The 16,868-nt window shown below is 38.0% G+C and overlaps 1 protein-coding gene across 1 annotated transcript in view; it reads right to left on the minus strand.

The window, feature by feature from the left end:
- CTH (cystathionine gamma-lyase) overlaps window positions 1-520 on the minus strand; it is a 28,299-nt gene extending 27,779 nt beyond the window's left edge. Inside the window, exon 1 of the mRNA XM_037826922.1 lies at window positions 310-520. Within this exon, the coding sequence (XP_037682850.1) occupies window positions 310-477 (168 nt within the window). The 5' untranslated portion in view covers window positions 478-520. The remainder of the gene's footprint in view (window positions 1-309) is intronic.
- Window positions 521-16,868: the final 16,348 nt, after the last annotated feature.

The following is a 16,868-nucleotide window of genomic DNA, read 5'->3' on the forward strand; positions in this document are numbered from 1 at the left end:
CCTTACTATATCTTTATCCTTTCTGCTGCTAAAGATATTTCAAAGAAGTTATGACTTGCAGCTTTGAACTGCAAATTTGCCAAAATCACATGAATCACAAATCGGACAAATTGTTCCTTCCAGTCCTGCTTACAGAAAGAATATGATCCAATGCAATATTTTACTGCAAAGGGGATTTACAGGTGTAGGAAACACCCTTTTGGGCGTCTAATTTATAAGCAACTTTATAAATCACTTGGGTGTCCTCCTAATTAATTAAGCCATTGCTCTTTACCTGCCCCACTCTGGACCGCCCCGGACCCAGCTTACCGAGTGCTGATCGGGCGCCGCCTGTTTGAACGTGGTGGACAGAGAGATGAGGGGCACCACAGCCTGGGAAGTCCATTGCTCGGGTTCCTGACCCACATGGATGGCCTGCGTGGCGAAATGTTGGAAGCTAGGCAGGAAACCGTGTAAGGAGGTGTCTTTTGCCTGCATGCTGAGTTGAGAAGGAAGGAGAGATGGAAAAAAAAAAAAAAAAAAACCTCGGGAACTGAAGCGTCAGAGAGGGAACGAGACAGAAGAACCCGGCGAAAGGGAGCGAAAGGCACCGCGGCAGCTCACACCGCGACCCCACAAAGCTGGGCTCCGCGGCTCTGGGACTGAGAGTTTATTAACCAACCTAGAAAGCTGCGGTCACCGCGGGGCGGGGCTATCGTGGCCCAATGAGATGAGGCCCCGACGCGGCCCCCGCTCCTCATTGGCTGACAGCAGAGGCGTTGCCTGTAGCGTCACCACTACCGCCCTTCCCTGTGCAGATCGTGGAGTAAAGCTGGCGTTTTTTGATCCACGTGGTCTTAGTTCCTCGGGCTAAATTCCTGAGTGCCAGGCCTGGAGAAGCTGCCATGCTGATTCCCGTGAGCCACTCGGACGTCTGTGTGACCTTAGGCGGACATTCGCCCGCGACGTGGAGAAAAGCTGGCTTGGTGTTGAAACCAAGTAAACTAGAAACAGAAAACACATCCTCTCCCATTCAGCGTTTGTCCTGAGGGCGGGTGCTGACGTACATGAAGGATAGCGCCATGAAACAAAGTGGACAATCCTTAGGAAAACAGCGGCCCAAGTTGTGAAATTCGCAGCTTTGCTACTTATTAACCGCAGGCAGTCTGCCTTGTAAGGTGCGCTGGACTCTAGTGACCCAGTGCTTGCAGATGATTGAAACAGGACTGAGGGTTATATTTTTCTAATAGTGAGGCTACTATATGAGCGCTTTAAGCAGAACACAGACTGCTTCCTAAAAGCTATTTAAATTTAAGCTTTCTTTCAAGCATCATTATCTGTCTTCTAAGTATCGGAAGAGATTCTCCCTGATGAGAAAGATAGTGTAGATTTGAAAGACCTGTTGGAGCCTCAATCTTTACACAAAATAGTTTATTGTTGTACAATTGACAGCAACATCCTTTAGGAAAAACGAAGCAACCCTGTGTCACAATTTACCTCACCTGCACCTAAAGCCCTACTCTTACTAAGATCACTGCTTGAAAACAAACAAAAATCTCCTTGTTCTCTAAACAATGCAAGTTTGACCTACTTACTCTTGTGGCTTTTATCTAGGACTAAAGGAATTTAGACGTATTTCTATTCCTGCAAAAAAGCTTTTTAAACCAATTAAGAAAGAGAAGAATATAAAATAAACAGATCTTAATTTACAATTTGAAAGAAAGATGTGAAAAGAAGGCAGAAGTCATCAAGTTCTAGACGAACAGTGCCTAAGGGCTTGCTAACTTCTAAAAGAAGCCTACCAAAATTTTTATGCCTGGAAAAAAGTTATGCAGTTCAAAATACTAATATAAATTAATACATATGTAATTAATATATGTTTTTATAAAATATAACATTGTCAAGAGCAACTCATCTCAATAGTTGCAATTTTTTATGTGATAGAGTACTTGGAGGCCAGAAGGGTCTATCTACAACAATCCTAATATAGTTTATGTCCTAATATTTGTTGACAAACACCAAGTTACATAAATATGGATATTTTATTTAGTGTTATGGTAATAAAAGATTGTTGAAAAGGTGACACTAAATGCTCTAAACTAGGCCTTTTTTTACTCTCATAAATTGAGGAAACTTTATTGGATGGCAGCTTAGTAGTATCTATCAAGATTAAAAATGCCTATTCCTATGACTCAGCAATTTCATTTGTAGTAATTTATTCAGATATATTCCTACATGTGTGCAAAAATGAGCAAAGATTTCTTTGTAGCAAGATTTTTGACAGCAAAAGAATGGAAAACCATTTAGTTACCTATCCGTAGTAGAAAGGTCAATCAGTTATGGTATAGGCATATGATGGCTTTGCTGTAGCCAAGAGGCAGAAGGAAATTCGTATGCGCTGGTGTGTCATGATCCCTAATTTCTAAGACAGCAAAACTGAATGCAAAGTAATGTATATTTTATGCTTTCACATTTTCAAAACAATGTATACTATTTTGTGTTATTTTTAGATAGATTTTTAGATAGATTTTAGATAGATTTTTAGATTTTTACGTAGATATTCTATTTTAGATAGATATTCTTGTAGAATCCACAATAAACTGTTTGCATAACCATGGGTCTACAGCAAAAAGGTATTTTTCTTTGCCTTTTATTCAGTTTTGTGTTGTTCAAGTTTTTTATCATGGGCATATATTGACTTTTCACCAATCATAGTAATACCGAAAAACCTAATTTAAAAATTGAGCAAGTTATTTTTTTAAAAGTTTTAAATGGATATATGATGGTCACTTTAAAATACAATAAATGCTGTATAGTTTGAGTGTACAGTAATTTTCCATATAAGTTAGCTTCTAAACAATAAAGCACAGCATTATTTAAAAACACTGAAGAATTTGGGAATGGGATTGAACATAGGCAGATATTTTACAGGAAATGGGAGACTTCTCACTTCTTGTTTCTTTACTATTTAATCCATTTATAAAATGCATAGTGCATTTTTACTTTTATAATAAATACATTTTAAGCACTATGAAAATGGCACTTTACTTCTTATTACATGCATAAAGATTTCTCTATTACTCTCGTTGAAGTCAGGCTATGGATGGAGGTAACGTGACTGAGATACTGGAGAGCAAATTTCTAGCATAATGGCTTTATTTTACTGATGAGATTCAGAGAAGATAAGTGACATGCTCATGCTAACATATCCAGTGAGTATCTTAGCTGAGAAAAGAACACCGAGTTGCAAACATTTGTTATGTAGACATAACCAGGAAATCCTTTCGATGCATTCCACCATGATGTAAAAGAAGCCATCTATGGCAGAAAAACAGCATAAAATACTGGCTCAGGCACTGAGTTTCCAAGTAAGCAGCTGAGTTTTGTATTTTGAGTGTTTGGGCTTGAAGCACAACTCTAGCACCTGCTATCTCTGGGGCCTTGAGGGACAATTTACTTAACCTCTGTAAGTCTATAAAATTAGAGTAATATTATTACTTACTTGGCAATTGTCAGGAATAGGTCCTTAGAAGTTCATGGCAGGCTGGTGAAAACATATGAGGTGAGTAGACTCAATAGGAAACACTTAGGTCAGAGAGCTACTCGTCAATATTTCAGTATCTTTGTGGAGGTATAGTATGCATAGGCCATGTGGTCCAATGGAGAAAATAAGCAATATCATTTTGCACAACTCATTAACTGGCACAGAATAAGATAAAAGAGCAATGGGTGGCTTGAACTATCCAGACATTCAGAAGTCTCATTCAACTAGGAAAGGGAAGTTTGGGATAAAATATGGGACCATATTACATAGTGAACCCTGTTGTGGATGATGACTGGTTAATAGCACAAGTATAAGAATGTTCTTACATGAACTAGAACAAATGTGCATCACTATCATAAGGTGTTAATAACAGGGTGGTATATGGGAAAAATATAACTAATGCAACTATGGACTATAGTTAACAGTAATATTGTAATATTCTTTCATAAATTGTAACTAAAGTACTATACCAATGCTAAGTGTCAACAATAAGGAGGTATTAAGGAGTATGGGATTTTTCTTTTTGGAGCAATGAGAATGTTCTCAAATTGATCATGTTGATGAACACACAGCTCTGTAATTTTACCAAGAGTCACCGATTGTACACTTTGGATTGATTGTATGGTGTTTTTGTTTTTCTTTTTTGTTTTTAGTTTTTTGTTTTTTTAAAAAAAAAACAAGTATGAAATATTTTCAAAAAGGAAGACTCTTTTTCTATGTATACCTATTAGCATGCTCCCTTCCTGGAGCAGGTTGAATTATGTACCCAAGAAAAAAACCTTTTCTTAATTTTAATCCCATTCCTGTGGGTGTGAAACCATTGTAAACAGCACCTTTTGAAAATGTTTTCAGTTAACTTGTGGCCAACTGACTCAGGATAGGTCTTATTCCTATAATGGATGCCTTATAAAGAGAAAGCTATGGGGAAGAGCAGGAAGCTGGAAGTCAAGAGAACCTAGGAGAGAAAGGAGGGTATCGTTAAGTGTGATAGGAAAGTGAAGTGCAATGGTTTGAAGGCTTTGGACCCCAAAAGATCATGTTCTCAAAGCTAATCCATTCCTGTGGGTTTAGACCTCTTGTGAGTGGGGCCTCGTGATTAGGTTATTTCAGTTGAGGACTGCCCCAGTTGGGTCTTATTGGTGTCCTTTATAAGAAGCTGAGAGACAATGACTAACACAGAAGCTAAGAGTCACAGAAACAAAGAGAAACACAGAGACGCTCAGAGAGAAAAGCCAGAGAAGCTGAGAGACAAGCCAGAAGCTAACAGAGAAAAAGATGCAGAAGCTGAGAGAAACAGAAGACAGAGAAAAGGCACAGAAGCTGAAAGAGAAAGCCATGGAAGCAAGGAGCTGAAAGCAACAAAGGCCAAAAGAGAAGGGAGGGACCAGCAGATGCCGGCCATGTATCGTGCCAGGTGACAGAGGAGTCCAAGTATTACCTGTTTATGTCTTGATTTGGATATTTTCATGACCTCAGAACTATAAGCTTGTAACTTAATAAATCCTCATACTAAAAAGCAACCCATTTCTGGTATATTGCATTTTGGCAACTTAAGCAAATGAAAACACCAAGGAATGCCAGAATTGCCAGCGAGGAAGAATGCTATAGACCCCAGGAGGAAGCACACCTTCTAGCCTCTGTAACCATAACAACTCCTGTTGTTAAGCCAACCCATTGTGTGGTATTTGTCATAGCAGCTAGGAAACTAAGATACTTCCTATGGCCCATCTCCAATTTCTGCTGTAACAGTTTTGACAGCAATTTGAGAAGAGCTTCTCTGGAAAGATTTTTAAATATTTAAGAAAAAACATAAAATAATTATAGAGTGAGAGAAAATAGGTCAAGAAATTTCTAAAGAGTAATTCCAACTCTTCCACTAATTTTTTTCTAATGAGAATGAAACGAGCAAGTCTTTAAGATTCTCTCTTCTGTTGCCTTAACACCAGTGAGAAATTCCTTTGGATGTCCACAGTTGGTCTGTCTCTTCTCTGAATCACCACTATAGCTATTCTAAGCTTTCAACGATCTCCTCCAAACCCCTATCCCAGGACCCACTTCTTGGCATCTTCACAGAAAAATAAGTGTGAACTCACTTAATTTTCCTTTCTTCCCTCCTCCCATCACAAATTTCTCTACCCCCTTATTGCCTTTTCTCCTATCTGAAAGTCACACAGTTTAATAATAACAACAATAATAATACAATAACAACTATGATTTATTGAGTGCCTACTTATTCTAAGTGTTCTGTATAATCTCTGTTCCTTACAATAATTCTGGAGGTTAGAAATTATCTCAATTTTACAAGTAAGTAAACTGAAGTTCAAAGAATTTATGTAACTTTTCCCAGTCACCCAAACAGTGAATGGAGAATTTAAACTTCAGATTCTAGCTTAGCCTGTCCCTTCCCCTTGTCCTACTTTATTTCTCCTCTCCCTCTCCCTCTTTCTCTCTCTCTCTCTCCTCCAACTTCTTTCCTTCAGAAAACAACCATGCTCATGCTTCTCCTTTAAAAAAAAAGTTAGCCCCTCAACATTTCATCCCTGTCCAGCAACTGTCTTAGTATCTTAATCTCTTTGTAATCAATGTATCTTTTAAATCTATCCCTTCTTCTTCATCCCCATTGCATCCTCCTTGATCAGGTGCTACTGTGTACTCCAGTCTGTTCCAGTCTGTTCCCTTTTCAGTTCATCTTCTACAATACAGCTAGAATAATTTTGTTAAAGTACAGCTTTGATCACGTCCGTATTGTCCAGCCCTCCTCTCAAAAAAGGACTTCTCTTTGTATTTTGTTTCTACAGCAGTAGATGTGCATGGCATAGCAAGAACACCAAAATTGAGCTGTATTCATTCTTCATTCAACAAATGATTAGTCGGTGTCAATTATGCACAAGCATAACATTTTGCCTTGGCTCAAGCCCTTTATTATTTGTCACCTGGACTATCCGTACTTCCTCCATGGTGCTACCAGAAAGAACTTCAAAAATTAAAAGGCAAAGCTCTATCTTAAAACCCTTCAATGATTTCCCTAAGAAAAAGTTTAAATTCCTTCACCTGGCATCCAAACCCTTTCTGATCCTGCCCTTCCCTACTTGTCTCCTGCCAAATCAAGCTATATTCAGCTCCTTGAACATGCCAATTTCAATTTCATGATTGCGGACCTTTACATACAGAGTTGCCTTAGAATCCCCTTCCTCCTTCCATAACAGATGAGCTAACCCCTACTTGTTCTCTACATTTCATCTCAAGCTTTACCTCTTCTGGCTAATTTTATCTGATACTGCTATCTCCAGAGCTAGTTTCCATTTCTATAGATGGTGGTTGCATTATGTGATAGTTTATGTCAGGTGTCAACTTGACTAAGTTACGGTGTCCAGTAGTTTGGTTAAGCAAATACTGGCTTGACACTGTAAGGGTATTTCATAGTTGGATTTGCATCTATAATCAGTTGATTGTATCTATGGCTGATTGCATCTACGATCAACAAAGGAACTTGCCCTCAGCAATGTAGGGTGTCTCTTCAAGCAATTAGTTGGAGATTTTAAAAGCCAGAATTAAGGATTTCAGAATCAGAAAGAAGAATTTTCTGTCTCAATTTCAATCAGTAGGTGTCCCCTGGAGAATTTGGACTCAACTTCAGCATCACCTTTATCAGAGTCTGCAACTTGCAGCCTGCCCTGTGGGCTTTGGGACATGCCAGACTTCCAAATCTTCCTTATAGGAGTTTCCATCTTACGGCCTGCCCTACGGAATTCAAACTTACCAGTCACTATGATTGTGTGAGCCAATTCCTTATAATAAATATCATATATATGCTGTCAGTTCTGTTTCTCTGGAGAACCCTGACTAATACATGTTACAATTCATATTTTGTTTAATGTAATTATTTGTTTAGATGTCTTTCACTAGGTTATATGTTTCTGGAAGGAAGGAAATAGCATCTAAATGCTACCACCACTTAGTTCTGTATCTGGGACATAACAAATGCTCAATAAGTATTTACTGAATGATTGAATAAATGAATGAATACTAGGCACCCTAGGAGATACCAACACTCAGTCTTTGTCCTAGTCTAAAAAGCAGTCTAAAAAATAAGTAGTAGAAGCACATCAGTATTGTCACATTATTTACTGTGTTGTTTATTTTTCTTACATTATTTACTGTGTTGTTTATTTTTCGTAAGTGAAGCTAACTCTTTTATAAAGGAACTTTGTTCCCAAATGAATTACAAACTATATATATATGGTTTGTAAACATATACATACATATATATGGAAAACTCTTGATGCTCATTGCAGTGATTTTTCTGAAATGCAAGTCTGACCATAGAAAGAAAAGACTATGAAAATGTAGAGATATTTGTTAAGAAGCATGGAAAATGGAAGAGTAGGAAAAGGAGGCTAGAATATTAAATTCTTCCCCCTACAGTTTCAATTCAAGAAGAAGAGGGAAAAAGTTAAGCACAATATCTGCTGCTGCTCCTAAATATTATATCTTGGGGTATCACAGGCCATTGGGTAATTTTATCCAATTGTACTTGAGCACTGTTGAGTTTCCAGTAGAATAGTTTTCTTTTTTTTATTTTAAATTCAGTTTTATTGAGATATATTCACATACCATACAATCATCCATGGTGTACAATCAACTGTTCACAGTACCATCATATAGTTGTGCATTTATCAACCCAATCTATTTTTGAACATTTTCCTTATACCAGAAAGAATCAGAATAAGAATAAAAAATAAAAATAAAAGAGAACACCCAAGTCATTCCCCCCATCAACTCTATATTTCATTTAGTTTTTGTCCCCATTTATCTACTCAAACATCCATACACTGGATAAAAGGAGTGTGATACACAAGGTTTTCACAATCACACTGTCACCCCTTGTAATCTACATAGTTATACAATCATCTTCAAGAGTCAAGGCTATTGGGTTGGAGTCTGATAGTTTCAGGTATTTACTTCTAGCTATTCCAATACAGTAAAACCTAAAAAGGGTTATCTATATAGTGCATAAGAATGTCCACCAGAGTGACCTCTCTACTCCATTTGAAATCTCTCAGCCACTGAAGCTTTACTTCGTTTCATTTTGCATCCCCCTTTTGGTAAAGAAGATCTCTCAATCCCACAATGCCAGGTCTAGATTCATCCCTGGGCCCAGTCATATCCTGCCTTGCCAGGGAGATTTACACCCCTGGGAGTCAGGTCCCAAGTAGAGGGGGAGGGCAGTGAGATCACCTGCCAAGGTGGCTTAGAGAGAGAGGGCCACATCTGAGCAACAAAGAGGCACTCACGGGAAGACTATTAGGCACAATTATAAGAAGGTTTAGCCTCTCCTTTGCAGCAACAAGCTTCATAAGGGCAAGTCCCATGATAGAGGGCTCAGCACATCAAAACACCAGTCCCCAGTGTTTGTGAGAACATCAGCAACAATCCAGGTGAGGAAGTCCAACACCTCCACAACCTCCCCCACTTCCTCAGGGGGTCCCAAATATATATTTTTATTCTCCTCCCAAATTACTTTGGGATTCACTCTAACCTATACAGACCTGCCATATCTCACTACCTATTCAAAGTTCCATGTAATTATGGTGTTTGAACAAACTGACTGTAGAAGTTATATTGTTTAGAAAATATAGATCCTACACCAAATAAACATTTCTTCCCTTGGTCTCACATGGAAGTTGAAATTTTATCAAGCAGTCAGTTTCAACCTTTACCCTTTGGCCCAATTTGCCCTAGTCTTAACCAGATCTGTTTCATTCATATCTCTAATTGAAGTCTTGGCTCTTTTTCAGCTTTTCTTTTTTTTTTAACAGTTGCTGTATGCGTTAATACTGACACTCATATCTGCCGAGCTCTAGCTCTGAGTTTCAGGTGTCACACACATACCCAATGTTCCAGAGACAAATCAGGTTATATACCAAGGGATCAACATCTCAGAGTTTGGAGATAGCTGTTACAATTCAGGAATAGATTTGACTGCTGGAAGAGCTTACAATCTAGGGACCATGACAATAATTATTTCCCTGTTAGGCTGTGGTCTAAGATTCAATTCTGAGTTTACACATTGTAGTTAGTCCATATTGCTGAGGCACTATAGTGTTTGCCTTTGTTTCTGGCATACTTCACTCAAAATGCTGTCTACAGGTTCCATTCACCTCCTTGTGTGTCTCACAACTTCACTGCTTCTCGTAGTTCCTCAATATTCGATTGTATGCATACACCACAGTTCACCATTCTGTTCCTCAGTCAGTGTACCCTTAGGCCACTTCCACCCACTGCAAATCATGAATACTTGCCTCCATAAACACCAATGTGCAAATGTCCATTCATGTCTCTGCTCTCAGATCTTCCAAGTACATACCCCAACATGAGGTTGCAGGACTTTATGGCCCCCACATACTTAGCTTCTTGTGGAATCAGACCTCCAGAAAGTCTATACCATTCTGCCTCCTCATCAACAGCAAATAGGTACATCCCTCTCTCCATGTTTTCTCCAGCACTTTTACCCCATTTATATTTTTTTCCTATAATTTTATATAGATATATTCACATAACATACAATTATCCACATTGTACAATCAGTTGTTCATGGTATCATCATATAGTTGTACATTTATCACCACAGTCAGCACTTGAACATATTGGTTACTATGAAAAACTTTTTTTTGGTGAATAATAAAAAAGATAATAATAAAAAGAAAAATAAAGTGTCATACAATACAATATATTGGTAAGAACAGAAAACAACACCACTACCAAGAATCCTATAACCGTCCTTTATATGTCCCTCTCACACATTTAACTTTGGTATATTGCCTTTGTTACATTTAATGGAAGCATATTACAATGTTACTGTTGATCATAGACTTCAGTTTGCTTTGATTATGTTTTTTCCCAAATACCATCCCTTTTTCAACACTTTGCATGGTTGACATTCATTTGTTCTCCCACATGTGAGAACATTTTTATATTTGTACATTTAGTAACAGTCATTGGCCACTCTTTTGTCAAGTTATACAGTCCCAGTCGTCATCATCTATCTTTACCTCTGGTGTCATACATTCCCCTATCCCACATCTTTCAGCCTTAGTCACAGACATCTCTGTTGAGTGTATTTACAATATTGTGCTACCATCACACAGTATTATGCTATCTATTTCTGGAGCTATACAATCAATCCTGCTGAACATTCTGTAGTTCTTCAGCATCAAATGCCTGATCGCTACAGTCTTTCTGTCTCCTGGTAGTCTGTGTTATCAGCTTTTAACTCTCAAAGTTTGCTCACTAATGTTGGTTCATATTAGAGAGATCATACAGTATTTGTCCTTTTGTTTCTGGCTAACTTCACTCAACATAATGTCCCTGAGTTTCATCCACCTTATTGTATGTTCCATGTATTTGTTCTGTCTTATAGTTGCATAGTTTTCCGTCATGTGTATATACCAGTTTGTTTATCCACTCATCCGTTGATAGACATTTGGGCTGCCTCCATCTCTTGGCAATCATGAATAATGCCACAATAAACATGGGTTTACAAATGTCGGTTTGTGTCTTAACTTTCAGTTCCTTTGAATATATACCTAGCAATGGAGTAGCTGGGTCATATGGCAGATCCATACTTAGCTTCCTGAGGAAACTCCACACTGTCTTCCAGAGTGGTTGCACCATTCTACATTCCAACCAGCAATGAATAAGTGTGCCTCTTTCTCCACATCCTCTCCAGCACTTGTAATTTTCTGTTTTCTGGATAACGGCCATTCTAGTAGGTGTGAGATGATATCTCATTGTGGTTTTGATTTGCATTTCCCTAATAGCCAGTGAAGTTGAGCATTTTTTCATATGTTTCTGAGCCATTTGTATTTCCTCTTCAGAAAAGTGTCTGTCCATGTGTTTCGCCCATTTCTAAATTGGGTTGTTTGTCTTTCTATTGTTGAGTTGTAGGATTGCTTTATATATTCGGGATATTAAGTGCTTATCTGATATGTGGTTTCCAAATAGTGTCTCCCATTGTGTAGGCTGCCTTTTTACTTTTTTAACAAAGTCCTTTGAAGTACAAAAGTGTTTGATTTTGAGGAGATCTCATTTGTCTATTTGTTCTTTGGTTGCTCGCGCTTTGGGTGTAAGGTCTAGGAAACCACCTCCTATCACAAGATCTTTAAGATATTGCCCTATGTTTTCTTCTAAGAGTCTTATGGTCTTAGCACTTATGTTTAGGTCTTTGCTCCACTTGGAGTTAATTTTTGTATAAAGTGTGAGGTAGGAGCCCTGTTTCATTCTTTTGGAAATGGATATCCAGTTCTCCAAACACCATTTGTTGAAGAGGTTGCTTTGGCTTGACTGCCTCATCAAAGATCAATTGCCCGTAGATGCCAGAGTCTATTTCTGAACACTCAATTTGATTCCATTGGTTGGTATCTCTGTCCTTGTGCCAGTATTGCTGTTTTGAGAACTGTAGCTTTGTAATATGCTTCAAAGTCAGGTAGTGTAAGACCTCCCACTCCATTCCTCTTTCTCAAGATATTTTTGGCTATTCAGAGCAACTCTTCCTTCCAAATAAATTTGGTTATTGGTTTTTCTGTTTCTGCAAAGTAGGTTGTTGGGATTTTAATTGGTATCACATTGAATCTATAAATCAGTTTAGGTAGAGTTGACATCTTAATTATATTAAGTCTTCCAATCCATGAACAAAGTATGATCTTCCATTTTTTTAGGTCCTGTTCCATTTCTTTTAGCAGTTTCTTTTAGTTTTATTTGTATAGGTCTTTTGTGGCCTTCATTAAGTTTATTCCTAAATGCTTGATTCTTTTGGTTGTTATTGTAAATGGAATTTTTTTGTATTTCTTCCTCTTGTTGCACATTACTTGTGTATAAGAACACTACAGATTTTTGCGTGTTGATCTTGTAGCCTGCCACTTTGCTGTATTCATTGATTAGCTCTAACAGCTTTGCTGTAGATTTTTCTGGATTATCTACATGAAGAATCATGTCATCTGCAAACAGTGAAAGTTTTCCTTCTTCCTCTCCAATCTGGATGTCTTTTGTTTCTTTTTGTTGCCTAATTGCTCTAGTTAGAACTTCCAGCACAATGTTGAATAACAAAGGTGACAGTAGGCATCCCTGTCTTGTTCCCAATCTCAGAGGGAAAGCTTTCAATCTTTCCCCATTGAGTATGATGTTAGCTGTGGGTTTTTCATATATTGCCTTTATCATATTGAGAAAGTTCCCTTCTATTCCTATCTTTTGAAGTGTTTTCATCAAGAAAGGATGTTGAATTTTGTCAAATGCCTTTTCTGCATCGATCAAGATGATCAGGTGGTTCTTTTGCTTTGATTGATTGATGTGGTGTATTACATTAATTGATTTTCTTGCATTGAACCAGCCTTGCATACCTGGAATAAACCCCACTTGGTCACGATGTATAATTCTTTTAATATGCTGCTGGATTCTATTTGCAAGTATTTTGTTGAGGGTTTTTGCATCTATATTCATTAAAGAGATTGGTCTATAATTTTCTTTTTTTGTAGTATCTTTGTCTGATTTTGGTATTAGGGTGATGTTGGCTCCATGGAATGAGATGGGTAGTTTTCCTTCCTCTTCAATTTTTTTTGATGAGATTGAGCAGGATTGGTATTAATTCCTTCTTGAATGCTTGGTAGAATTCACATGTGAAGCCATCTGGTCCTGGGCTTTTCTCTCTTTTTTGGGGGCTTTTAATGACTGACTCAGTCTTTTTGCTTGTGATTGGTTTGTTGAGGTCATCTATTTCTTCTTGGGTCAATGTTGGTTGTTTATGCTTTTCTAGGAAGTTGTCCATTTCATGTAAGTTGTCCAGTTTATTAGCATATAGTTGCTCATAATATCTTCTCATTATCTCCTTTATTTCTGCAGGGTCAGTGGTTATGTTTCCTTTCCCATTTCTGATTGCATTTATTTGTACCCACTCTCTCCCTCTCTCTTTTTTTTTTTTTTTTTGTTAGCCTAACTAGGGGTCCATCAATTTTGTTGCTTTTCTCAAAGAACCAGCTTCTGGTTGTTGATTCTCTCTATTGGTTGTTTCCTATTCTCAATTTTATTTATTTCTTCTCTAATCTTTGTTATTTCTTTCCTTCTGTTTGCTTTGGGGTTTATTTACTGTTCTTTCTCTAGTTCCTCTAGGTGGACAGTTAATTCCTCAATTTTTGCTGTCTCTTCTCTTTTAATATAGGCATTTAGGGCAATAAATTTCCCTCTCAGCACCACCTTTGCTGCATCCTAAGTTTTGATATGTTGTGTTTTCATTGTCATTTACCTCGAGGTATTTACTAATTTCTCTTGTAATTTCTTCCTTTACCCACTGGTTTCCTAAGATTGTATTGTTTAGTCTCCATATATCTGTGAATTTTACAATCTTCTGCCTGTTATTTATTTCCAACTTCATTCCATTATAATCTGAGAAAGTGTTTTTAATAATATCAATATTTTTAAATTTGTTGAGACTTGCTTTGTGACCCAGCATGTGGTCTATCCTAGAGAATGTTCCAGGAGCACTTGAGAAAAACATGTATCCTGCTGTTGTGGGGTGTGGTGTTCTATAAATGTCTGTTAAGTCTAGTTCATGTATCATACAATTCAACATCTCCACTTCCTTGTTGATCCTCTGTCTAGATGTTCTATCCATTGATGAGAGCGGTATTGAAGACTCCAACTATTATTGTGGAGTTATCTACTTCTCCTTTCAGTGTTCTCAGTGTTTACCTCATGAATTTTGGGGCACTCTGGCTTGGTGCATAAATATTTATGACTGTTATGTTTTCTTGATGAATTGATCCTTTTATTAATATATAGGGACCTTCTTTGTCTCTTTTAATTGTTTTACTTTTGAAGTCTACTTTGTCTGATATTAATATAGCTATTCCTACTTTTTTCTGTTGCTGTTTGCATGAAATATCTTTTTCCAACCTTTCATTTTCAGCCTATTTTTTTCCTTGTGTCTAAGGTGAGTTTCTTGCAGACAGCATATAGATGGGTCCTGTTTTTTCATCCATTCTGCCAATCTGTGTCTTTTTATTGGGGAGTTTGATCCATTAACATTTAGTATTATTACTGTAAGGGCAGTACTTTCTTCTAACATTTTGTCTTTTGGATTTTATATGTCATGTCTTATTTTTTCCTCTCTCTTTGTACCCTTCCTGATAATCTTCATTTCTACACTCTTCTCCAAAACTTGTTCTCCTGTCTTTTCCTATCAGCCTGCAGCACTCCCTTTAATATTTCTTGTAGCACCAATCTCTTATTCACGAACTCTCTCAGAACTCTAATATTTTAATCTATCCCTCATTTTTGAAGGACAGTTTTGCTGGATATAGAATTCTTGGTTGGCAGTTCTTCTCTTTCAGTATCTTAAATGTATCATACCACTGTCTTCTCACCTCCCTGGTTTCTGAGGAGAAATCTGTACATAGTCTTGTCGAGCTTCCCTTGTATGTGATGGATTGCTTTTCTCTTGTTGCTTTCAGAATTCTCTCTCTGTCTTTGACATTGGACAATCTGATCAGTAAGTGCCTTGGAGTAGGTCTATTGGGATCTATTCTTTTTGGGGAGCACTGTACTTCTTGAATATCTAATTTTCTGTTTTTCATAAGAGCTGGGAAATTTTCAGTGATTATTTCTTCTGTTATTCTTTCTGCTCCTTTTCCCCTCTCTTCTCCCTTTGTGACACCATAACACATATATTTGTGCATTTCATGTTGTCACTCAGCTCCCTAAGACTCTGCTCATATTTTTCCATTCTTTTCACCATCTGTTCTTTTGTGTGTGTGAATTCAGATGTCTGGTCTTCCAATTCACCGATCCTTTCTTCTGCCTGTTCAAATCTACTGTTGTATTCCTCATTGTCTTTTTCATCTCCTCCATTATGCCCTTCATTCCCATAAGTTCTGCCGTTTTCTTTTTCAAGTTTATCAATTTTTCCTTATGGTCATCCGTTGTCATCTTATATCCTTCATCTCTTTTGCTATGTCTTCCCTCAGTTCATTGACTTGATTTTTGAATTGATTTAGCTTTGTTTGAACATCTCCAATTAGTTCTTCCTTCAGTTCATTGAATTGATTTAGCAATAGTTGTTTCAACTCCTGTGCCTCAATTGAACTATTAGTTTGTTCCTTTGGCTGGTCCATATTTTCAAGTTCCCTAGTCTGACTCATTATCTTAAGCTTTCTAGGCATCTGATTTTCCTGATTAGTTTATTCTGGACCTTATTTTCACTCTTTTACCTAGGGTTTTCTTGTTGGTTAGCTTTGTTCTCTAACCCTTGGTGTTCAGTTCAGCCTATTCTAGACCTTTTACTTAGATTCTGTTTAGTTGATCAGAGTTTTTCACCTCTTGTTTTTCCGTTTCTTGCCCTGCCTCTATGTAGCCTTCTTATGTGATGGTCTCCTCAGATATGGTCACCCCGTCAGGTTTTCCCAGTCCAGAGATGTCCAGGTCTCAGGAGGAGGATATGGAGTTTCCTTGAGAATGAGACCCTCCTGTGAGGCCTTTAGAGTCTATGCTTCTCCTATGCTGTCCAGCAGGTGGTACTTTCCAGCCTGCAGTTACCCCACCACTGTAAGGAGGCATGGAGACTTGAGTTCTTCTGTGACCCTGACCCTGTCCGGGCTGTGGCTGACTGAAGCTGGTTTCTGAATTCCAGCCCCTGGGGTCTGAGTTCCCAGAAGGAGAGCTGCCACTGGAGCTTGGCCATGCCCCCCTTGTCTTAGAAAGTCATGGTGTTCAGTGAATTTTCTCCTGCCACTAGACTTATTGCTTTGTCTCTCAGAGTAAGTTAGCTCTGCTCTTGCCTGAGCCCAAATTGCAAGTCTTTGAGGCTTTCTGTAATGAGCTTCTTAGAACAGTTGTTTTAAAAAAAGAGAAAAAGATAAAAGAAAGAAAGAAAAGGAAAAGAAAAAGAAGGGCCCAGTATGAGCTATTTGCAGTCCTTGCAGATCTAATGAGCTATTGGAATGCTAAGAGTCAAGACAGGTGAGGGCCATTAAGGAACAATCAAGAAAGCAGAGAAACTGGCTCTTCAGGCAAGGGTCCTCACCCTCTGGATTTTCATATGCACCTGTTTCTGTTTGAGCCCTGCCCTTCTCCATATTATGTTTTTATTTTTGGTTTTTTTTGTTTTTTTGTTTTGTTTTGTTTTGTTTTTTTTGCTGTTTTTGCTAGCCCTGTCTCCTCTCTGCAGGGCTGACTGCTCCCAGATTTTCTGGTGTCTGGTTTCAAGCTATCTGTGTTCAGAGTTTTTGATCAGTAGTCTGAGTTTTCAATCAGAGCTGCCACTGTAGTTCTCCCTCCTGGTTCCCAGCAGCAATGGCCC

The sequence above is a fragment of the Choloepus didactylus genome, chromosome 2, assembly GCF_015220235.1.
Source record: "Choloepus didactylus isolate mChoDid1 chromosome 2, mChoDid1.pri, whole genome shotgun sequence".
NCBI classification, from domain to species: domain Eukaryota; kingdom Metazoa; phylum Chordata; class Mammalia; order Pilosa; family Megalonychidae; genus Choloepus; species Choloepus didactylus.